Source organism: Myxocyprinus asiaticus, chromosome 6, assembly GCF_019703515.2.
Source record: "Myxocyprinus asiaticus isolate MX2 ecotype Aquarium Trade chromosome 6, UBuf_Myxa_2, whole genome shotgun sequence".
NCBI lineage: Eukaryota > Metazoa > Chordata > Actinopteri > Cypriniformes > Catostomidae > Myxocyprinus > Myxocyprinus asiaticus.
The window spans coordinates 5768019-5792867 of NC_059349.1; the positions used below are offsets into that span (position 1 = coordinate 5768019).

A 24849-nucleotide genomic window follows, 5' to 3' on the forward strand; every position below is an offset into this window, starting at 1 on the left:
TCTTGAGGCAAAACCAGTTGAGAACCACAGCTATAAGTGAACCCTTTATTATTCACCACACGTTCTTCCATGGGATCTCACATTTTCAGAAGAAAAGAGAAGATAAAAAAGAGCAGGTGCTGCAGTGTGTAAAATCTTTCAATAAATCTCAACAGTGGCTCCAACCTAGTTTCACATGACAGCAGACTCTCTCTGACTCAACCATCAGTCGGTTGTCACACAAATTATTGTCTATTCAAAATGTTGTTTTGTAATGTACATAGCATAGTTTTGAGAAATTTAAAATGTGCAGCTTTGCAGTTTTAAACGACCCTTTATAATGAGTAATGTTATTTGATGTAAGTACAGTATATTAGTCTTAGTGTTAGGCCACGTCCACACTAATACGTTTTCGTTTGAAAACACATTTACTGCGCTAAGTTTTGGCCTTCCGTCCACACTAAGTCTGCATTTTTGACCAGTGAAAACTGAGCTTTCTGAAAACAGTCTCCCAAGTGGATAAATTTTAAAATGCCGTCTTCGCGTTGTAGTGTGGACACTGAAAACAATGACGTATTTGTTGTTATGTGACACAGTCATGTGATCCATTCAAACCAAAGCAATCAACATGGCGACCCATGTTGTAGCGGCGTTGTTGTGCCTGCCATCCACTTTGATAGCATTGTTAAAGATAAATGTTACTTTGTTTGCACAATTTTTGTTGTACTTCTACGACTTTTTGTAAACAACAAAATGACGTCACTGTGACATCATCGTGAGCAAAAACTTGCTATAATTTATAAGTAAATCATTAAGCTAAGTTTTCAATGGCAGCAAACTTAGGTGCTTCTCTTTCACAATGTGGCCCCAATTTTTTGGGGCCGTTTATTTATTTATTTGTTTCTCACGATGACATCACAGTGACACCATTTTGTTGTTCACAAAAAGTCATAGAAGTACACCAAAAATCCTTCAAATGACTTTATGCCTTTTTAAAATATGAGAAATCAAACATATTGGCCCCATTTTTTCTGGGCCACCCTGTAGATCAGTGGTTCTCAACCTTTTTTAGATGAACGACCCCCTATTTCATTCCCTTGCCCCAGACGTGACAAAATTGAAAGAGGAGACTTTGTGTTGCCACTATTGCACTTGTGTATAAGGTTGTGTGACAATAAAAGTGATTTGATTTGATTTGAAATGTTCATTTTACTCAAACACTTACCTAAAAATAGTAAATCCAGAGAAACTGATAATTTTGCAGTGGTCTCAATTTTTTCCAGAGCTGTATGTGACAAAAGACCCCCACTGCATGACATATTTGGATGTTTTGACAATCTTTCAATTTACTGAAATGAAGGTTTTTATTGAAGTGAAGATAACTTAAAATGTGCTTATTTTATATGAACATGAATGCGTATTTGAGCAGTAAATAAGGTCAAAAATACCATAAAATCCCAAAACAAACACATAACTGTAGTGTTTTTACTTTAGTAATGATAGTTTTATTACATTTCTTTAAAACGAAAAAATTGGGGGTTCCACAGTTGGGGTTCTGTATTAATAAGTGTACAAGGGTTAACAGCTCTGTTGCAATACTCTTTCCTTAAAATGTACCTGAACAGGTTAATGTAATGCATTAACTCCAAAATAATCGGGAGATTTATCGCAATTGAATATTTTGTTTGATTGACAGCCCTACTTACTCATTTTACCTGTGGATGTTTGTTTGAACTTCTCACTCCTCTTCTTCCTCCACTTCCAGGGTTTGAAGAGGCGTTCCAGCGTGCTGAGCTTGCTCCTGCAGTGAATGGGTGGTGTGTGTGTGCCAGACACCAGGGATTCTGAGCGAATGGAGGCCAATTTCTCCACCTCCTCTGCTGTAGGAGAACAAAGAGGCTGAGGGTGTTGAACAGGTAGGAAAACAGACAATCTGTGTGGTCACAAGAGATTCAGCTCACTTTCACCTTGATTACTGGAAGAAAATGTCGCCCAGCACACTGTACCTCTATGGACAGCACATTCTGTGCCATTTCTAAGCCAACCTGATGTTTAAATCACACAGCTTCTAATGCATTCACAAAAGTAGGTCAAATACAGAGGCAATGCTCAGACCCTATTGACGTTCAACACATGCACCTCTACGACTGTAGAAGATTAAAGCATATCGAAGCAGAAACATTATATAGCTAGATATTCTTAAGCAGTTTTCCAACCCATAGCTTTTCCATAATATAGGAAAGGACACAATTTAGGAATCTCTGAAATATTGTGTGCCACTAGGCATGTGATGTTCACACAGCTCTAAAGCCAGCAGGGTATTTATAGTTACGGCCTAATCATATTAAAATTCTTGTGAAGCAGATTAATCAAAGGGGAATTTAATGGAGAGGATTCAATAATCGGATTTAATATTATGACACGTTTCCTCGTGCTCCAACTGTATGATCTACACCGCAAGCACACGTGAAAAAAATAATGCTCCGGTTATAATCAGCAAAGTTGCGTACACAACTTTGATTAGCATTTAGTTGATTATAGAGGGAGTGTTTAGTTTTGTTGTGTTGCATTATTAGTAGTGTAGATGGGGTGCAAACTTGGGAGCGCAGTACAGGGAATAGCAGCATAGGAAGTACCAATGTGCAGAAATGTTCATGATGCAACAATCTACAATGCTCCCATTATAATGAAACAAAGCTATACAACAAGCATACAACTTCGATTAGTTGATTTTAAAGGGAGCGTTTGGTTGCATGCGGTCATTGCACGATAAGAGAATGCTACCTTCGCATGGCGAAATTCTGTGAGCGAAATTTAGTCATCTCAATGGGAATCCACGCAATCGGTAATTTCGCGCATTGGACTTACAGTGGTGAAGAATTTTTGTGTAACATATTTTCTTTACCTTGAAAAACATGATTGAACTCTGGTTTCTTTACACTTATAACACATATCTATTCCCACTACAAGTGTCAACCACACAAATGGAAGAACCCATTAATTATTTGTATTATAATTTGTCCTCAAATTGTACCTGAAGACGTTAATGCAAATGCGTTAAAATGCGTTAACTCCAAAATAATCAGAAGAAGAATTCCCCCTCGGAATCACGGATTTCGCATGGAGTTCAAATTTGGTCAACTTTGGAAGGCAAATTCGCCACGTTGACCAGTAGGAAGTTGCTCGGTTTGGCAGTGACCAATTTGTGTGCTTCGTATACAGCTACACTGAATATTCACAGTGGACAAGGATTTCATTTTAGTGGCGACTTTCTTTTAACTTAACTCTCCCAGAGTATAAAGTGCAGCATTAAAAAAAAAGGCTGCTAAGCAATTCGTTTTTTGCTGGTTTCACATGCTTAATGTCTGCCCCTGCATTCTTCGCCCAAGGAATTTCGCCATGCAAAGGTAAATGTGACCACACCTGTCACACAAGACAAATTCTTTGTCCTGTAAAAGAACTAAACGCAGTTAAAAATCAATCAAAAAGAATGCATAGATCAAGATGCAGATTTACAGTTGAACCGTTTTTAAATGAAAACCCAAAGTTCATGATGCGAGATGCAAAAACATAGTGAAAACCCAGCACAATAAAGGGTTCAGTCTGTGTGACGCCCCCTAACACATCCATCAAGTTCATAGAAATGTAAGCTAATTTGTGTCCATGTTGGTTTCATACATTTTCAAAAACAGTCTACCACATTTTCGACAAAATTTGACTTAATGACTTCATAAATGTGAAGTGGTGTAACCATCAAGTAAAAGGTATAAAATTTTTCCTTGCACCTTGAATACACATGAATGTATGAAACTTAATTTCAAAAAATGTTTTCAAACATGTTTATCAAGGTAAAAAAAAGAAAAAATTTATAAAAATATCTTGAATACAATACTATATACAGTACTGTGCAAAAGTCTTAGGCACATAAGATGTTTCACAAAAGTATTTGTCTTAAGATGGTTATTTATATCTTCAACTTTAGTGAGTCAATAGGAAATATAAATGTTAGACTCCCAAACATTACTTTTGCAAATAGAAAAGATTAGAATAGAAGAACAGGGAGCCCTGCAACAGATGTCATAAAGCCCCCCACTGAACATCATGTCAGTCTGAGATTACATAAAGAGACAGAAGCAATTGAGACAGCTTAAAAAGATAGAAGAACTGTGGCGAATTCTCCAAGAAGCTTGGATCATCCTATCTGCCAACATCCAAGAAAAACTGTCCAGTTGTACCTAGGAGAATTGGTGCTGTTTTGAAGGCAAAGGTGGTCACACTGAATATTGATTTAGCTTTTTTATGTTTACTGGACTTTGTATGACATTAAGTGATAAATGAAAACTATTTGTGTCATTATTTTTGAAGACATTTTCACAAGTGCCTAAAATATTTGCACAGTACTGTATAATATCAAAACTTTTTCTTAAGGTTATGCCATGCATTTGACCTGAACAAAATGTCACATATGTTACAATATCTGATATTTTTGACATGTAATGAGGGTCTACAGGGGTCCTATAGTTAGTTATTCTGTCTGAATGTTGGTTACACCACCTGACTTAGATTTGGTTGACAAAACTAACACTTTTTAAAGAAATATTACAAGATTTTTTTCAAGACTACTTATTCCAACATTTATTTTTTCATTAATGTCAGCTTTTAATAATGCTTTTATATATTTTTACAGTATCTGGATGGTTACATTTTTGTGGGAATTGCATTTTTAATCTTTTTAATTAACGTATTAAATCCACGGAGAAAAAAATAAGCGTCACGGCATTGACCCGTACATAGATAAACACTAGTCACATTCACACGTGCCTTTTCCAGAAAATTACCTACAATTTCCAGTTGGGAGGTGGGGGAGGGTGATGGTTGTTAGTGTAGAAAGGGGAGGCGCGTGGATACAAAAACGGAGGGGAGTGTATACATTGACACCTGGGAAGGAGAGGTGCGGCGACCTTGGTGTGCACACATGTTAAGTCTCCTGTGCGTTGCGGTTGTACAGAGATGGTTCCACCTCTAAAAAACTAAATTGTACCCAAGACAAAAAAATGACCTAAACGGCAATTGCGAGTGTTGCCACCAATGGGGTGGTCAGGTTTCGGTACAGGGTGGCCATGGCCACCCCTGCCCACCACCTAGCTCCGCCCCTGGTTATAGGTCAAATTTTGCTCTGACAATTTTCCTTAATGCGAAGTTACATCATTACCTATACATTTATTGATGGTATGTGTGAACAGCACCTTTTGTACATTTACCAGTAAGGCAACCCAACAATTTTCCTGTAATCTAACTGGTTGCATGTGCGAACGGGGCTAATAAAAAGCGAAAACGCGTCCTGTCTGAACGTCCTCTGCACGCCTTCTTAAAAACGCGACTATCATGACACTCGAGGCGACGGCCAAATTCCATCTAGAGCATGTTTTTAGAACATCAATTTAAAACGAACGAAAACTCAACGCAAGAACGCGTACTGGAACACAGCAGGTTGTATCGCGCTTTTGCCGTTCACAACGCGTGCGTACAGTTTGGTCACGTCGACCGCTATGTATATGTGTTTTAAGTGCTGATTATATAAATGCGCGCGGACATTGTTTAATCTTTACTTACCGTCCTGTGCATGGCTGACGCGGCTGCAGTTGCTGCATATGTGTTTGATCTCTTTGCCAATGTGACAGTGAATCATGAAGGGCATGTTGTTGTGATGCTGCTGCTGTGGATTCTTATTATTCCGCTTTCTGTAATTCTGAGACACGATCCTGACCAGACTGAAGCCTGTCTTCTGCTGCTTCTCCATCCCCTTCCCCTCGGCTGTTTTACTGCCCCATATGCCGTGCATGGCTGTATGATCCGCCATAGAGAGATGAGAGTGATGATGGAGAATGTGAGCAGGTTGGAACACACTCTGAACGCCAGCTGAGATGCGCAGTACACGTACACACACACATACACACCAGTCCTCTTGACGCCCTCTACTGACTACACACTAGAACTGCAGGTAGAGGCATCAGAGCGCAGTCAGTGGCTGACTACAAACCCATTGAGCTGCCTGCCTAGACAGCATTTTTGGTAGTGGTTATTACAAGTATGTCAAGTGCTTTGTTGTCAGAAAGAACAGGAAAAATGGAGGACACCATGTTCATTCCTGCGTATTTCACCGGGAATTTATTTTGACACCGTGATATGTATTACTCTGATAACTGTAGATTACTGTATTTTGGGCAAATACATGCTATTTTACCTGTGTAAAAATGTATAATGTACAATATGCATCAAATGGTTGCTGATATAATTAAATGTAAATGACCGAAATGGTAAGCACCAACAATTAGCTGTATTTAGAAAAATGAATAAAACCTATCATTCACAATGGAAACCGCCCTCTCCTCCGCCATGTTGAAAGTTTACATCTCCTCCCAACTCCCAAACTCGTGTATCAAAATTATCTCAGAGTTTCCCAGTCGTAATTACAACTTGAGGGGTCGTTCATGTGCAACTTTTGAGTAGGAAACTCTTATTTAAGATAATTCCGATAGCATGTGAAGCAGGGGCATAGATTCCAGACCCCCCTTCCCCAAAATCAATGGAAACATGTAAATTATTCACACTGTAACTCTCCCAATGTTCAAGCCAAATCTATGCCCTTGATGTGAAGGCATCATTAACTGCATAACTGATATCATGTTTTTATGTGTATAATGTATGTGTGAATATTCCCAACACTCTGATAGTGTGATCCCTGTATGGGATGTGATTGTTATTGTTATTTCAAAAACATCTAAAATACATGTATTTATTAAACTAAAAATGGATGAAAAACACAGCTTTTATGGGGAATTAAATAACAGGTATATTGGGTGACTTGTTCATCATATTCATTTTAATTTAAAAGCAACAGAATTGGAAGTCACGTGACGCCATGCGAGGATCGGACGTGTGAACGGTGATCTCTGCACACTTTGCTAGTTTTAACACTTTTAATGATATAAACTGGTGAGATTTGATACACTCTGTTCCATAACTGTTCTAGGAGGACAATATGTCAAAGAATTCAAAATCCTCAGGCTCTGGAGATATTAAAAGACACTTACGTGCTCAAGCTGACACCCCTGGGCAGTCCGCGAGCCTGGTAGTCGATTTGGTCGGAGAGATTCGGGAAATGTGGCAAGAGATGCTGAACATGTCGGCAAAGTTGACAAAGGTCATTGCCGACTTGGAGGATCTTGCTGTGATACGTCGAACAATCACTGCCATGGAAGCGGAGTTCACTGAGGTGGACAACAGTGGGGGATGTCGAGAAACGGATTGATTATCTGGTGTCATCGGAGAGGGAATTATCTGCTAATCCGCTAGGGTTCCCGTCCGGCGATTCGCGGAGGGAGGCAGGCCCTGATCAATTCTGGCCAAATTTCTGAGAACATCTGATAAAGATCTTGTGTTATGAAAGGAAGGCTTTCTTGGAAAAACCACAAAATTTACTTGCTCCCAGACTTTGCGAATTCGACAGGAGAGAAACGCGATCGATTCAAGGAATGCAAGAAACTTTTACATCAACGAAAGGTCGCTTTTGCACTGATATTCCCGGCCAAATTGAGAATAAATGCTAACATAAAACATTCACATGCCCACAGCAAGTGATGTCCTTCATAAAGTCAGTGGAGTGAGTAAGTCATCTTGTGGTACACACATTGCAGCCGAGTGGACCGGCTCACTGAACATTCGCTTGAATGTTTGAGGAAACAGCACTTTTTTTGTGCTGGTTCCGCCTAGCAGCTGGAGTTTATTTTGCAGAGTAACACACCTTCAGGACAGTTCTATGGATGATTCTACACACTCTTTGTACTTATAAGTCCTTTTGGCAGGAGTTTGTTTTGTGAAGTATTTCTTGCAAAGTCATTGGGGTGATTAAGTAATTTGTTTGCACTCATGTTGCAGCCGAGTGGACCAGCTCACTGAACATTCGTTTGACTGTTTGACAAAACACACCTACAGGACAGTTCTATGGATGAATCTACACGCTCTCTGTGTTTATTCTGCCAAGTGGCTGGAGTTTGTTTTATAGATTATCTTTTGCCGTGTAATTCTGTCTCACAAAATTTGTATAGAAACAACGGACTTGAGTAATCCAACAACAAAGTTGTCACAGGGGTTCTCGTAGGCGTGTATGGACTGTTTGAGTTTGGAGGGATGGACGCCAGTTGGTGCTGTTGTGCACGGGGTTAATGCGCACTTTTTCTTTTATCTGTTTGTTTGGTTCTGGGGGATGTGCTAATGGTCACACTAATGTTGGAATGTGGTCTTTATAATCTTGTTTTTGACACACAATCTATTTTTTCTTATATGTAAAAATGTCAAATGTTAATATGAGTGGATTGTCTCTCTCCACGTTGAATGTGAACGGGTTGGGGCACCCCATAAAAAGAAGGAAGGTTATTTCTCTTCTTAAGGGTAAGAAATATGATATAGTGTTTCTTCATGAAACATGAAAAATTTGGAAAGTTATGGGGTGGGCATTTTTTTTTTTATAGTGCTGGCTCGAGTAAGAGCAGGGGAGTCATTACATTGATAAGTAAACATCTACAATTCAAATGTCTCAAACAGAGTAAAGATAAATTAGGAAGAGTCATTATTGTTTTAGCTGAAATTCAGGGACAAAGTCTTATTTCTGCTAATATTTCTGCACCTAACGTTGATGATCATGGCTTTTTTATAGATCTTGAAGAAATGTTGCAAGCCGCTGGTACCCCTCATAATATAATATTGGGAGGAGACTTTAATCTGTTGATGGACCCAGTCCTTGATCATAGTGAAGCAAAAGTGTGCAAGCCCCCTAGAGCAACATTGACGCTTCATAGGATGTGTAAAAAATCTTGGTCTTACAGATATTATGAGACTTTTTAACCCATCTGGTAGGGACTATACATTTTTTCATCATTCTATAAGATATACTCTAGAATTGATTTTTTAAAATATATTTAAGTCCCTCATTTAATCTGTTGTTGATTGCTCAATTGGAAACATTTTAGTCTCAGATCACACCCTGGTGTGTTTAGAGGTGTTGCCACATAGGGAGATAAAGAAATCATATAGTTGGCGCTTTAATGTATCCTTTTTGCAAAATCCTGAATTCCAACAAATGCTAAAGGCTGAAATCAATGTCTATATGGTGACCAACTGGTCCTCAGTATCCTCTGTGGGCGTGGCTTAGAGGCAATTAAGGCGGTTCTTAGGGGCCGGATCATACAGTATGCCGCATTCACCAAAAACTCCAAAGCACAAGAACTTGTGGAGTTGGAAGGGAATATTAAAAGTGCCGAGGCAGAGCTGAAGCGCCAAATGTCGTCTGATGGCCTCAGAGAATTGACCCGATTTAAATACAGATATAATACTATTTTGTCACGGAAGGTGGGGTTTTGGCTATTCAGGGCAAGACAGTCATACTTTGAGTTGGGGGAAAAGGCAGGAAAAATTCTGGATAGATATGTAAAACAGAGAGAGTCTTTTTCTACCATTCCCTCAGTGAAATCTGCTGGTGGTGAAATATTTACCTCAGCCATTGATATTAATAATGCTTTTAAAGAATTCTATTTTGATCTCTATAGTTCCACGTCTTCGTCTACTGATGAGGATATTAGAAACTTTGTGGAACCATTAGAACTTCCTAAACTGATGGCTGAGCAAAAAAATTTTCTTGATTCTGAGATAACTTTGGAGGAGCTTGGCGAGGTAGTTAAGGCCTTGCTTCAGGCAAGGCTCCTGGGCCAGATGGCCTTGCTGCTGAGTTTTTTAGATCTTATGCTACAGAATTGGCTCAACTTTTGCTAGAAGTTTATATGGAATCATTAAAGAATGGAAAGCTTCCGCCATCCATGACACAAGCCCGGATCAGTCTGATTCTTAAAAAGGACAAAGATCCAAGCGAGTGTAAGAGTTACAGTCCAATTTCCTTGATCCAGCTAGACGTTAAAATATTGTCAAAAATGTTGTCTAACCGATTAAGTAAAGTTATGAAATCTCTTATACATATAGATCAGATGGGGTTTATTCAGGGCCGTAGCTCTTCTGATAACATTAGGTGTTTCATCAATATCATGTGGTCAGTGGCGAATGGTCAGACTCTGGTCGCTGCTATCTCACTTGACGCCGAAAAGGCATTTGATATGGTAGAATTGGAATATCTTTTTAATATTTTGGAAATTTATGTCTATTTTGAAATAGACACCTTGCAGCGGCGGTACAAACGAATGGATTAATTAAAGATTAATTTACTCTGGATAGGGGCACCCGGCAGGATTGCCCTCTTTCCCCATTATTGTTCTTGTTCTGGAACCATTAGCAGCCGTGATAAGAAAGAAGGAGGATTTTCCTGGGGTGGTGGTGGGAGGTGTAGTGTGATATTTTATTATTCGTCTCCGACCCTACTAGATCTACGCCTTGCCTCCACAGAATTATTAATTCCTTTTCTAAGTTTTCGGGATACAGAGTTAATTGGTCTAAATCTGAAGCTTTGGCTCTGACAGCGTACTGCCCGGTAATGACTTTTCAGCCGGGTGCCTTCCAGTGGCCCAAACAGGGCATTAAGTATTTGGGTATTTTATTCCCAGCGAATTTGTGTGATTTAGTTACAGTTAATTTTGACCCTTTAATAAAAAGGTTTTCAAGTGATGTGGGCAGGTGGGCTTCATTACAATTCTCTATGATTGGGAAGGTTAATGTTATTAAAATGAATTGTATTCCAAAATTCAACTACCTGCTACAGTCTCTCCCTGTAGATGTCCCCTTTTCTTATTTCAAGCAATTTGATGGCATAGTGAAGTCCTTCATTTGGAATGGTAAACATCCCAGATTCCATTTCAGTAAGTTTCATAGGCCGATTGACAAAGGTGGGCTAGGCCTACCCAAGATTTTGTTTTATTATTATGCATTCGGTCTCAGATATTTGGCTCATCGGTCGCTTCCACCTGAGAGAGCCCCTCCCTGGTTTTGTATTGAACTGGAAGTTCTTGCCCCTATTTTGCCATTGCAAAGCCTTTCTATCAAACTAATCGGAGAAGTTAAATTACACCCCGTTATCTCACATTTGCACTCGGTATGGACAAAAGTGTCCAGAGTGTTTAATTTGGACATTTATTTAAATGTTGCCTTGAGCATATGGCTGAACCCAAAATTATGTATTAATAAATCCCCTTTCTGCTAGACAGAGTGGATTGTGAGGGAGGTTAATACACTATTGATACAATATTGAGATCCTTTGAAAATTTGGTTCATTTTGGGATTCCCAGATTTCAGTTCTTTAGGTATTTACAGCTGTGCCACCTGCTCTGTACTATTTTTGGGAGTAGCATACAACCCTCTAAAGTGGCAGATACTCTGGGAGTGGTGATGACTGCTTTTGGAAAAGGTCATGAGGCATCAGTGTATTACTCCCTGCTAATTCAGAGTCTGGGGGACTGAGCTTCAACTTCTCTCAAGAGATTTTAACTTGGTATTGGAGGAGGGAGTGTGGGCTAGGATTCTAAAAAACATCAAGTCTACATCTAGAGATGCAAGGGTGCGCCTTATGCAATTTAAGAATTTACATAGATTCTATTGGACCCCCTCTAGACTGTATAGGCTTGGTCTTAAAGACACACCCACCTGCTGGTGATGCCAATCAGAAGATGGGGACACAACCCATGTTTTTTGGTGGTGTGTTAAGATCCAAGAATTTTGGTTGAGGGTTCAGAGTTTTATGTGTGATGTATTGGGCACTCATATTTCATTTTGCCCCAGACTCTGTATTTTAGGTGACGGGGCGGTCATTAATATAGGGGATAATTGCATAAAATATTGGGTCCTAGCCAGTGTTATGATCGCCAGACAGATCATTTTTAGGGGATGGAAGTCTGCTGGAGCGCCCTCACTTCAAGAGTGGTGCACAAAGATGGGCAGAGTAGCGGCATTCAAGGAATTGTCATATAGAAGGCTAGGCAACTTAGATTAGTTCATTTTGGAGGACTCTCGGGGAGGGGCATTGGAGAGAGAAGTTCAAATTTAAATGTGTGTGATTATTATTCTTTTTATATATATATATATATATATATATATATATATATATATATATATATATATTTTTTTTTTTTTTCTTCTTTTCTTTTTGTCTGTAACTTAAGTTGTAACCACAGGGATATTTGTTGAGGGTCAGGGTGGGATTGGGAGGGGGGAAAGGAAATAATGGGGGATATAGTTGATTCTATGTATGTTTTGCTTTTCTGTTTCAAATGTATGAATCAATAAAAAGTGTTAATCGAAAAAAAGCATCAGAATTGAATCACATCAATCACAAGTGCATGAACGCGAATCCCGCAATATCAGCCTTTGATCTCATCTGTGGCTGATCCGCTACGAGAACTAAGAACTGTCCAGCTTTACAACATGTATTTCACTCATCCCATGGCTGCAACCGCCAACTCTTGTCTACTTTCAAGGCTAGGCATTTGGCATCTCAAAAGAGCTTTTTGGCTATTTTGAATAGCAAACTACCAAGCTGCTCTGTACACTGCCATCATGCAGGACCATAACCCCAATAAATTAAGGCTGAAACAATTAGTCAACATTATCGACAATGTCAACAATAAAAAAGTCAGTTGTCGAATAGTCGTTTGATCTCATTTAACATAACATAAGTTCACATTAAACTCTAATGATGATGCTGACTGAGGAGGAGAGAAAACACATCTCACAGTCCAGATGCAACTTTCCAAACAGCTTCAGGTGATGTAGATCGCAAAGTATGAGGGAATTATACAAAAATACAAAATAAGTAAATACAGAAGCACTCTCGTTGTGGAAAAAGTGGAGCCGGAGCAAAACTTGCATGTCGAGCATCTTTAAAGGAAACACCCCGGCGTTACATCTATAATGCAGTTATATTTAATGTGCTATAACTTTATTAAAGTTCAAATAATACGGAAGCAGGTCATGTAAATAACTACAAACTCTGAAACTGGTATTTCTCTGTGCGGTCAGCACCTCTTCTATGAGTTGTGCGAATGTCCCGATCTAAGGGGACAGATTGAAACTGCACCCGGCTGATACACACTCTGGCACGGGGATGCTCGTCCCTGGAGCGCGCGCACTTGCTGCAGCTAGATTATAACGTGATGGCTCGCGACTTATTGAATCATAACATATGTGTCACTGTACATTTCTTATTGTGAAGAAAATTGGCAAAACGCAGCTTTATTAATAAGAGAGAGGTTTTTTTTTTTTTTGTGAGTTAAAGATGGATCGAAGTGAACAAAAAGGTAAGAGAGAGTAGTCTTCGCCCCATTATACACTGCAACAAAATACGTTTTTGATTTGTTTTTGTTTTGGCTTATTTTCAAATATAAATATCTAAAACTCCTTTAAAACAACATACATTTACTTTAGGAACTATAATATTTGTTATCTATAATATAAAAAATACAAATATTTGGGGGGCCCGGGTAGCTCAGTGAGTATTGACGCTGACTACCTCCCCCGGAGTCGCGAGTTTGAATCCAGGGCGTGCTGAGTGACTCCAGCCAGGTCTCCTAAGCAACCAAATTGGCCCGGTTGCTAAGGAGGGTAGAGTCGCATGGGGTAACCTCGTCGTGGTCGCGATTAGTGGTTCTCGCTCTCAATTTGGCGCATGGTAATTTGTGCGTGGATCGCAGAGAGTTGCATGAGCCTCCACATGCTGTGAGTCTCCGCAGTGTCATGCACAGCGAGCCACGTGATAAGATGCGCAGATTGACGGTCTCAGAAGTGGAGGCAACTGAGACTTTTCCTCTGCCACCTGGACTGAGGTGAGTAACCGCGCCACCACGAGGACCTACAAAGTAGTGGGAATTGGGCATTCCAAATTGGGGAGAAAAGGGGGATTAAACAAAAAATACAAATATTTTAAAATATCTAAACATCCTTTAAAAAAAGATGCATTCACCTGAGAAGCAGCATATAAGATATTTAGACTTGCTTTTAGAGAACAGATCTTGAATATAAGTGTATTTTGTCTTTAATGCACTCGCAGAAGTATGAAAAAATACACTTCTGTACAACATACTTATATTTAAGATATATTCTCTTAAAGCAAGTCTAAATATCTTATATGTTGCTTCTCAAGTAAATGTATCTTATTTTAAGGATTTTTAGACAATTTTTAACTGAAAAGAAGACAAAAACACTTGATAACAATAGCAGGGCTCCAGATGGAAGAAAAAAAAAGGCTTAGGAGCCATTGGCTCCTAAACTGAAACATTAAGGAGCCAAATGGCTGTTTTTAGTCACCAAATCACAGAATTGCTCGATTAGATTGCTGTTCAGAAACAAGATAGAAAGCTGAAGAAAAGGAAGACAGCTGATAATCCATTAATCAGAGGTTTAATAAACAGTATATATACAGTTGAAGTCAGAAGTTTACATATACCATAGCCAAATACATTTAAACTCATTTTGCATTGTTGCATTTGCAAACATTTTAGTCGCAGTCTGGAGCCCTGAATAAGAGTTTTTGCAGTGAATTTCTTTACTGAATTAAACTTAATAAAAAAAATAATAATTTCCCCTTTAATTCAGTGAATGTCATTTAGACGTATTTTTAAAAGATGATTTTGTCCTCTTTATTGTTAGTAAGCATGTTAAATACAACCTTTTAGGTCGAGGCACAAGCTGAATAATTGGCTAAGAGCTAATGATTAATCGTTGCAATAATCGCTGAATAGTCAAATAATCGTTCTAATAACCATTAGATTAATCGATTATCAAAATAATCATTGGTTGCAGCCATACAGTTATCAGATATTGAATCAGATATTGTAATGAAGCACAAAATTTGGTGCATCATTACATGTTTCGCTGTAGTTTCCCAGTGAAATGTCCAGTGAGGGGTGCCAATAGCGAGTGAAATGGTGTCGTAATCAGACCAGGTTTTTAAGGTGAATATTAAATGGTTTTAATCAGTAAAACGTACCTCCCTGACCCAAAATTTTAACCTAAAACTAACCAATAGTGTCCTAAGTGCAACTGCGACATGAAATGCACATTTTCTGAAGCACCCACATCATTTCATGCCTTTTTTTATGACACAGCTCAGGTGTCAACTTACGTACTTGGTTGGGCTCTGTCTTCCGAGTCCAAGCTAATCAGGTTAGCTAATGTGCAAGCTAATCATATTGGAATAAGTGTGTAAATGTAGGTGGGTTGGTAGTATAAGCATTAAATAAATAAAACTTAGCTGTTGTAGTAGCGCCTCTAGAGTTAATTTCACCAGGAATCTGTGGCAAAACTCGTAAAAACTCAGTTTGCAAAAATGTAGTTATTGTAACGTTAATTCTAGGAGACTAGTTTGGCAGAAATAGTAAGAGTAGTATAGCACTTCCAAAACTTGTGAGCTGCCTATCTAGACAATATTTTTAGGAATCATTTTGGCCCATAATTGATGTCTATGTAGGCGGCTCACTAGGTTTTGAGACTTAGCTTATTAGACGTTGCAATGATGTGGCGTTCCCTGTTTCACATCTGAACACGTGCTGTCTGTGCACTTTTAAAAGTAAGATTTCAGTTGGACTGAATAAAACAGTTATGTGTCTTTTTAAAATATCATGCAAATGCTTTAGTCCGACCGAAATCGAACCAACAGAACTAGATACTCTTACAAAAATCATGGGTTCTGGCAAACTTGCCACAAATTCAGCACTCATTATTTTCACATGCAAATTAACTTTGTGGCAAACTCTTCATTGTCGCCAAAGGTTTTGCCGCAGGTTCACCACTACCGGCAAAGAGCTGCAAACTTCTGGCAAACATTTGTGGTGAATCTCAAGCTCTTTTGCATGTGAAAATAATGAATGGTAAATTTGCTGCAAGTTTGCGGCAAGTTTGTCAGAACTCTAGATTAAATGCGACTGTAGCTCAGCTTCATCCAGTATGTATACACATTAATCAGACCACAGCAAAGAAGATGAATGGAAGGAGTGGCAACAATCCAGTGAAGAATTGATTTACGTTTACCACCATAGAAAAATAAACCGTAACCGTGGCAATGAGCCCAGATCGATATGGAATGGCATAGTTCCGCAATCAGAACCATTCGGTCCCATAGTGCAAAAATGCTTATTGGTTCAAATACTTTTTAAAAAGTAATATTTGACTACTGTTTAGTAATATTTCAATCAGAAGTATACATTGTTATCACATGACCTAATTACGTCCATGTTTAATTCCTTGAGTGGCAACCTGTTATCATCTGAAAAAATTTTTTTTGCACTTTGCATTCATTGTGTAAACACTTCTTAGCAGGTCAATCAAAGCCTAAACTAATTGATGTCTGAAGTACAAAGTTGTTGACCTTGGGGGGTCTGTGTTGGTGCCTCCCTGCCACCCTGTGCACGTCACCCATGTCTAAATCCGCTACTCAAAAATCCGAAAAGTCTCAAAATAAGGACCACTTACGCCAAACATGAACAAACTGCATGAGCAATGTGGGACAGACTGACACTTAAAAGAATACATCTAAAATGCCACAAAACTACATCCTCAACAAATGCCACAAAATTAAATCAGTACCTCAGTGACTCAACAAAAACTGTAGAGCAATGCCATTAAGAAATGATTCACCATGAGTCACCAGTCTCTTACATCTACATGAATTTATGTTTGGAGAATTCACGCTTTCAACTCTGGGGACGTCAAGTGCGTATAGCAGTGTTGGAACTACCAAACCTTGGCTTTCCGGTCAATGCAAAACAATAGATTTTAATAACACGATTTGTTGAGTTTTATATTACACTATTGTTGCAACACAAAAAGAAAAGTAAATCGATCAAGTTAAGTATGATTTCACCACATATTCAAGCATTGTTAAAGGTTCAAAAACCTGTTGTAAGCTGTCTATGTAGGCAGCATTTTAAGGCATCATACTGTAGGCGCTCTCCCGATGTGAAGTCTTCCCCAAAAGGTAGTACTTCATTTTGGCCAAATTCTAAGGCAACATCAAATGTATCCTTCACAGAGAAGACAATTCCAGAAAAAAAATTCAAGATGGTGGATGAAGTGAGAGAAATAAAATATGTTTCATTAAATGCTGAAAACTGTGAAAAAAGTATTGATAAAACAGTTCAATCTAACAGACTTTGTGTGTGCTACGTATTTTATTAGAGCATACTTTTATTATCAGTACCATGTCATTAGCTTAGCGTTATGCTAACATGAAACGTTTAGAATCAATCGTGGATATTAAAAATGACTGAAAGCAGTCATTTCTTGATGTTGATTTTCTCCAGCTGACTAAAATTTGCCTTAAAATATGTGCAATGTTAATATTTTCATCAAAGTTTTTATTTTTATTTTGTCAATGACAATGAAGACAAGACAAAAAATGACAATAATTAATGCTATTTCAAACATCTTGTGGACAAAAATATGACAAGAAATTTTTTTGTTTAAGAATTTATTCAAATAATCCAGTCATAGTATGAGTTGCATGAGTTGGAAGAGCGGAGCACCAATAAAACAAACCGTTTTACTGGGTAAATGACCTCAAATGCATATACAGTATACAGTATATAAATACATAATCATATATCTATCTATCTATCTATCTATCTATATATATATATATATATATATATATATATATATATATACTATTATTTAGCTATCCACAATATAACTATAATATTATAACTTAGATTTGCACAGACTGTGAAGCCAAGGAACAGGAGAACTCACGCTAGTCAGAATCCGTAACTTGTGTTGTGAATAAGCTATTTTCTTAAAAACGCACTTCACATAACGCAATATCTTAAACTGTCTAAACGTAAGGAATTCACATCAGAGTAACTTCTAATATTAGCTAATACTCCAATATATACAGTTGTGCTCAAAAGTTTGCATACCCTGGCAGAAATTGTGAAATTTTGGCATTGATTTTGAAAATATGACTGATCATGCAAAAAAACTGTCTTTTATTTAAGGATAGTGATCAAATGAAGCCATTTATCATCACATAGTTGTTTGGCTCCTTTTTAAATCATAATGATAATAGAAATCACCCAAATGGCCCTGATCAAAAGTTTACATACCCTTGAATGTTTGGCCTTGTTACAGACACACAAGGTGACACACACAGGTTTAAATGGCAATTAAAGGTTAATTTCCCACACCTGTGGCTTTTTAAATTGCAATTAGTGTCTGTGTATAAATAGTCAATGAGTTTGTTAGCTCTCACGTGGATGCACTGAGCAGGCTAGATACTGAGCCATGGGGAGCAGAAAAGAACTGTCAAAAAACCTGTGTAACAAGGTAATGGAACTTTATAAAGATGGAAAAGGATATAAAAAGATATCCAAAGCCTTGAAAATGCCAGTCAGTACTGTTCAATCACTTATTAAAAAGTGGAAAATTCAGGGATCTCTTGATACCAAGCCAAGGTCAGGTAGACCAAGAAAGATTTCAGCCACAACTGCCAGAAGAATTGTTCGGGATACAAAGAAAAACCCACAGGTAACCTCAGGAGAAATACAGGCTGCTCTGGAAAAAGACGGTGTGGTTGTTTCAAGGAGCACAATACGATGATACTTGAACAAAAATGAGCTGCATGGTTGAGTTGCCTGAAAGAAGCCTTTATTGTGCCAGTGCCACAAAAAAGCCCGGTTACAATATGCCCGACAACACCTTGACACGCCTCACAGCTTCTGGCACACTGTAATTTGGAGTGACGAGACCAAAATAGAGCTTTATGGTCACAACCATAAGCGCTATGTTTGGAGAGGGCCTCAAGGCCTATTGTGGAAAGAATACCATCCCCACTGTGAAGCATGGTGGTGGCTCACTGATGTTTTGGGGGTGTGTGAGCTCTAATGACACGGGGAATCTTGTGAAAATTGATGGCAAGATGTATGCAGCGTCTTATCATGCTTATAACGCTCTTGGACTTTCCAGCACAACAATGATCCTAAGCACAAGGCCAAGTTGACCCTCCAGTGGTTACAGCAGAAAAAGGTGAAGGTTCTGGAGTGGCCATCACAGTCTCCTGACCATAATGTCATCGAGCCACTCAAGGGAGATCTCAAATGTGCGGTTCATGCAAGACGACCAAAGACTTTGCATGACCTGGAGGCATTTTGCCAAGACGAATGGACAGCTATACCACCTGCAAGAATTTGGGGCATCATAGACACCTATTACAAAAGACTGTACACTGTCATTGATGATAAAGGGGGCAATACACAGTATTAAGAACTAAGGGTATGCAGACTTTTGAACAGGGGTCGTTTCATTTTATTCTTTGTTGCCATGTTTTGTTTTATGATTGTGCCATTCTGTTATAACCTACAGTTGAATATGAATCCAATAAGAAATAAAAGAAATGTGTTTTGCCTTCTCACTCATGTTTTCTTTAAAAATGGTACATATATTACCAATTCTCCAAGGGTATGCAAACTTTTGAGCACAACTGTACATTACATGCATTTATTTCAGAAGCTTTCACATTCTTCTTTTTTTTTTGGCAGTCCACATTATTTGTGCATATCGCCATCTACTGGGCAGGGAGGAGCATTTATAGTAAAAAAAGGACTTAAATATGAATCTGTTTCTCACCCACACCTATCATTTCGCTTCTGAAGATTTAACAACTGAAGTCGTATGGGTTACTTTTATGTGCTTTTTGGACCTTCAAAGTTCTGGACACCATTCACTTGCTTTGCATTGAACTACAGAGCTGAGAAATTCTTCTAAAAATCTGTTTGTGTTCAGCAGAAGAAAGAAAGTCACACATCTGGGATAGCATGAGGGCGAGTACATTTTTGGGTGAACTACCCCTTTAAGGTTCCACTTTTGCAGACAACTCCAGAGAAAAAGCCAACCCATGTAGTATCTTCAATAAAAAGTAACAATGTAGCTTAAAAAGCTACTTTTATAAGAGTATGTTTCAAGTCCTCCTGGGAATTTTGTACCTCCAAGGTCGGAGATCTTAAAAGTAATTTTGTCCTCGTTAAAAAAGTTTAACTCCTAAAGAGATGAATTGTAATTTTCCAATATATGTAGGAAATCATGAGCACTCACATTAAAATGAAGACTCCAGTCATATCAGTAACCTTATAAAAGCTGTTTTATTCTACATGGAGAGGGTCCGCTCATGGGGGCTGCCATGTTAGAATCACATGACCAGCCGAATACTACTCGCTTAATCTCAGTAACTGTCCAGTTATTTGACACTTTCACTCATTGATTAAAGTTATCATGGCTGACTGTGAATACTACATTTCTACAATGGCATCTGAAACTGAAAACTATTGATTTTAAATGATGCTGCATCCAAGCCGCTAGGTGTCAGTGTAAGTCCAAAATGACACAAACAGGAAGAGTTACGTGACACCATGCGAGGAGTAGACGTGTGAACGGCGAGCTCTGCGCACTTTGCTAGTTTTAATACTATTTGTGTCATAAACCGGTGAGATTCGATACACCCTGATTCTTGACTGTTCTAGGAAGACAATATGTCCAAAAATTCTAAATCCTCAGGCTCTGGAGATATTAAAAGACACTTACATGCTCGGGCTGACTCCCCGGAACAACAAACCGGAAGTCCCGGACTCAATTCGGAAGGTGAACTGAAATAAATCCGGCATGAATTGATGAATGTGTCGGCAATGCTAACGAAAGTCATTAATGATTTGGAGGATCTTGCTGTAATACGTCGATTGAGTACTTCCATGGAGATGAAATTCTCTGAGTTGGTTACAAGATTGTCGGATGTCGAGAGATGGATCAATTATCTGGAGTCATCGGAGAGGGAATTAGCTGCTAATCCGCTAGCAACCAAGGTGGATTTGGAACGTGTTTGGGAAAAACTGGAGGATTTGGAGAATCGTAATCGATGAAACAACATCCGAATTGTTGGAATTCCTGAGCATGAGGAAGGCAGAGATATGGTGAAATTCCTAGATGGGCTCTTTCCGAGTCTGCTCGACATAACAGGCCATAAGATGGAAATCGAGCAAGCTCACAGGGTTCCGGCTCGCAGATACACTGAGGGAGACAGGCCCTGATCAATTCTAGCCATATTTCTGAGATCATCCGATAAAGATTTTGTGTTACATGAGGCGAGGAGTAAAGGAAAGCTCTCTTGGAAGAACCACAGCATTTTCTTGTTCCCAGACTTTGCAAATTCGACGAGAGAAACGTGATCGATTCAAGGAATGCAAGAAACTCTTACATCAACAGAAGATCGCTTTTGCACTGATGTTTCAGTTACCTGCTGGTGATATCAATCAGAAGATGTCTTTTAGGGATGTGTTAAGATCCAAGAATTTTGGTTGAAGATTCAGAGTTTTACGTGTGATGAATTGGGCTCTCAAATTTTATTTTGCCCCAGACTCTGTATTTTAGGAGATGGGGTGGTCATTAATATGGAGAATAAAGCACATAAAACACTGGATCCTAACTAGTATTATGATTGCCAGATAGATAATTTATGGGGTTGGAAGTTGGCTGGAGTGCACCCATTTCAGGAGTGGTGTTCGGAGATGGCCAGGGTGGCAGCTTTTGAGGAGGGGGCATCCAGAAGACTGGGGAGTTTAGACCTGTTTGTGGAGAAATGGGGCAAGTATCTGTCTTTTTTGGAGGGCTCTCGGGGAGGGACAGTGGAGAGAGAGGTTTAGTGGATGTGTGTGTTTATTATATATACATTTTTGTTTTGTTTTGTTTTTTGTTTTTGTGTCTATGGTTGTATGACCACTGGGGTGTTGTTGGGTGTCGGGCTGGGGTTGGGGTTGGGGCTATTTTTTCATAGAAAGGTATGCAAAAAATGTTCATTCTCCCTGAAAGATTAATGAAATCAGAGTCCTGAGATATCTCACCGGTCTCTGTGACAGCTGTAGACTTCGTAAACAGCAAACAAACATGCTACTGTGTTTTTTTTTAACACCGTTTCTGCTCTCAATAAAGCTCATTTTGGTATCTTTGGAGTTCTGGGTTTTGGAAAGAGGGGCGTGGCTAATCCAACGGCTCAGTCTCGTGAAAGTAGAACAGCTGAAATCGCTCACAGCACCTTTAATGTACGCTCTTGCGTTACTGTGGCGGGAACAAATGTCAGTATTCAAGGGGGCGATAGAGTTATCTTCAAAAGTCTTTACAATTAAACTGGTAAAAATCATCACCGTCAAATCATTTTGAGGTGTTGCTTGCAACACCAATCCGGGTCGTGCATTTTACATTTTTACAGATGATGTTTGTTTGACGTAGGTCCATGAACATACAAGTCTAAGACAAGACCAACATGGCAAATGCAGCATGTTTGCAAATGTATTGATAAGTATAAAATTAATAAAACAGAGTTGAATATGTGAAAAAATTTTGAGTTTGGCTAAATATTAAACATTTTGTAAATATTAAAAACCATCCAGTTTTCTTGCCAGTCCAAAATAAATTGGTGGTATTTGCGTAAAATATGCGTAATATACAAAAATGGCCTACATTTATGGCCTTTTTTGAAAGTCTGCTTTGAAGATTTAGCCCATGAGCCTTTCCATTCCTTATTTTAATAGTATGTATTTGTAATTATTACTTTAATTTTCCCTCTGCTGCTCATCTTCTCTCTTCTGTCTTGTTTCTAGCCGCATATACAGTATACAGTATTTATAAATCTTCTGCCATCTACTGGCCGTTATGTATATTTATGAATACAACAGACCCAAATAATTTTTCTCTGTCTCAGTCAAATCAATCAATCAATCAATCAATATATCTATCTATTGAGAAAGAGAGAGAGTGAGGGAAATATATATATATATATAGAGAGAGAGAGAGAGAGAGAGAGAGAGAGAGAGAGAGAGAGAGAGAGAGAGAGAAAGAGAGAGAGAAAGAGGTCCAAAAGTCTAAACCATGAGTGAAATTGCTTCTTTTTTGCATTCTCATTTCATTTTATTCCAAATTTTATTATCACATTCAAGTTTCTGAGTGAAAAGTTGCATTTAATTTTTTGGAATGAATGAATCTGAGAATGTCTTAGTATTTGGTATGTCACCATTTTGCTTTAACGACAGCATGTAATCAAATTCTGATGATCATGTTATCCAGCAAGATTTGAGAATGTTCAAAAGAGCATCTTGAGTGCTTCAATAAATCTGACTGTCTACACAATGTCTAGTGCAGAATGTTAATTATTCAGTTAATTCTCAACTGTTCATTTTCTGGCTGAATGATTGTGACAAAAATAATAATTGTTGATTAATTCATTTAGATCAAATTAATTTAATTAAATACTTTTTTTTTTTTTCTTTTCTGGGGCATCTGCATGCCATTCTTTATGTGGGCTGTCAGAACTGTGTTCCTGAATTAATTTATTGCTGTATTATACATCAGTAATAAAGACAACTTCAACTTCACGGCTGCAAAAAACATATTTTATTTATTTGTATTTATTTTATTTTTCTTGCATTACAGAACCTCAGTGGAATGCTGTAATTGACACTTTTCACGATTAGTTAATTGTGGTAGCTGTAATTGTAATCTTGATAATTTATTTGGAATGCACAATTTGATTAATTGTGCAGTCCTGCAGAAACTTTTCTTTATATTCAACTATTCTTTGTTTGTTTCTTTCAAAATCCTAACATTTTCTGTTTATTTCCAGGATAAAATAAATAAATAATAATTTTTAAAAAATCCATTTGCACTTGAAAAAATATTACTAATTAAATGTACTTAATTTTTATTTCAAACGTTTTGCACACAAATTTTCTAAGTAAAATGTAATGGTATAAAATTAGGTCAAATCTACTTAATATTGATTAAAGTTATAAATTGAACTTACAAATCTTATGTATATGGTACTTAAACTTGTGAACCTGATAAATGCACTCAAATTAGCGAATAAACATGACAAGGATTTCAACTTTAGGATTGATACTGTACATGATAACGCATTGTAAAGATAACAAGCAATCATACATAATATTTACTTATAGGCTAGAGCATTCATTATTACATGTTTGAATTGAGTAAAAATGTAGAATTTACTTAATATGTTCAAGTTCATATTTAAACTAACTTATTCAATATAGAAATAATCTTTTCTGCTATATTTACTTCACCACAAAAAAAAAAAAAAAAAAAAATGTGTTCAGTGTGATCTCAGATTTCAATTTGTATAGGGTGTACTCTCTTATTCAGGCTTGCAAATTTAAGATTTTTAACTCTCATGCACTGTTCCATCATTTTTGACAGAAATCAATTTGTTTCTTCAGTAAAACTGGTGTCCTTTATCTGACGGGTACAAGACTTGGTGACTTTTCGTCCATTTGATATCTGAACACACACAAAGAAGAGTTGATTCGATCAGTCTAAGTGGTAGAAAAAAAGTCACACTTCTACTGTTCCTGGTCAAAAGTGACCACCATAGGAAATGAATGGGAAAGATTTATTATATAAAATCTAAAAAAACAGCCACTATGCACAAACATACACACAAAACTGAACTGGTCAGACAATAAAACAGATTTTTATTTATTTATTTATTTATTTTTTTTTTTGACACAAAAAAAAAAAAAAAAAAAAGAAAAGAAAAATCTGCTACAATGCTGAACACACACACACCAAAATGAATTGGTGAGACCATAACACATCAACAATGCTGAACACACACACACACATTCATCTTATTCTACTCATTTCAGGTATCCATAAACTGACAAAAATAACCTCAAACAAATCAAAAAAATGCTAAACTTTGACAAAAGTAGTCTTTGATCATGTTTAAATATATATCTAAATACAGAACTCATGACAAAATCTAGAAATCATCTTCTCTTCAACCAGGGATAAATAAGTAGCTCTCTGCTGCCATCTAGTGTTTATACT

The 24849-nt window shown here is 37.9% G+C and overlaps 1 protein-coding gene across 3 annotated transcripts in view; it reads right to left on the reverse strand.

Moving 5' to 3' along the window:
- Positions 1-24849, reverse strand: part of LOC127442876 (phosphatase and actin regulator 1-like) — a 76786-nt gene that overhangs the window by 46206 nt on the left and 5731 nt on the right. For 2 of the 3 annotated variants that reach the window (XM_051701163.1, XM_051701162.1), the window contains exon 2: positions 1695-1859. In XM_051701163.1, coding sequence (XP_051557123.1) covers positions 1695-1859 — 165 coding nt within the window. Of the gene's footprint in view, positions 1-1694; positions 1860-5592; positions 5780-24849 lie in introns of those variants that run through there. The other variant, XM_051701161.1, reaches the window with a different exon arrangement.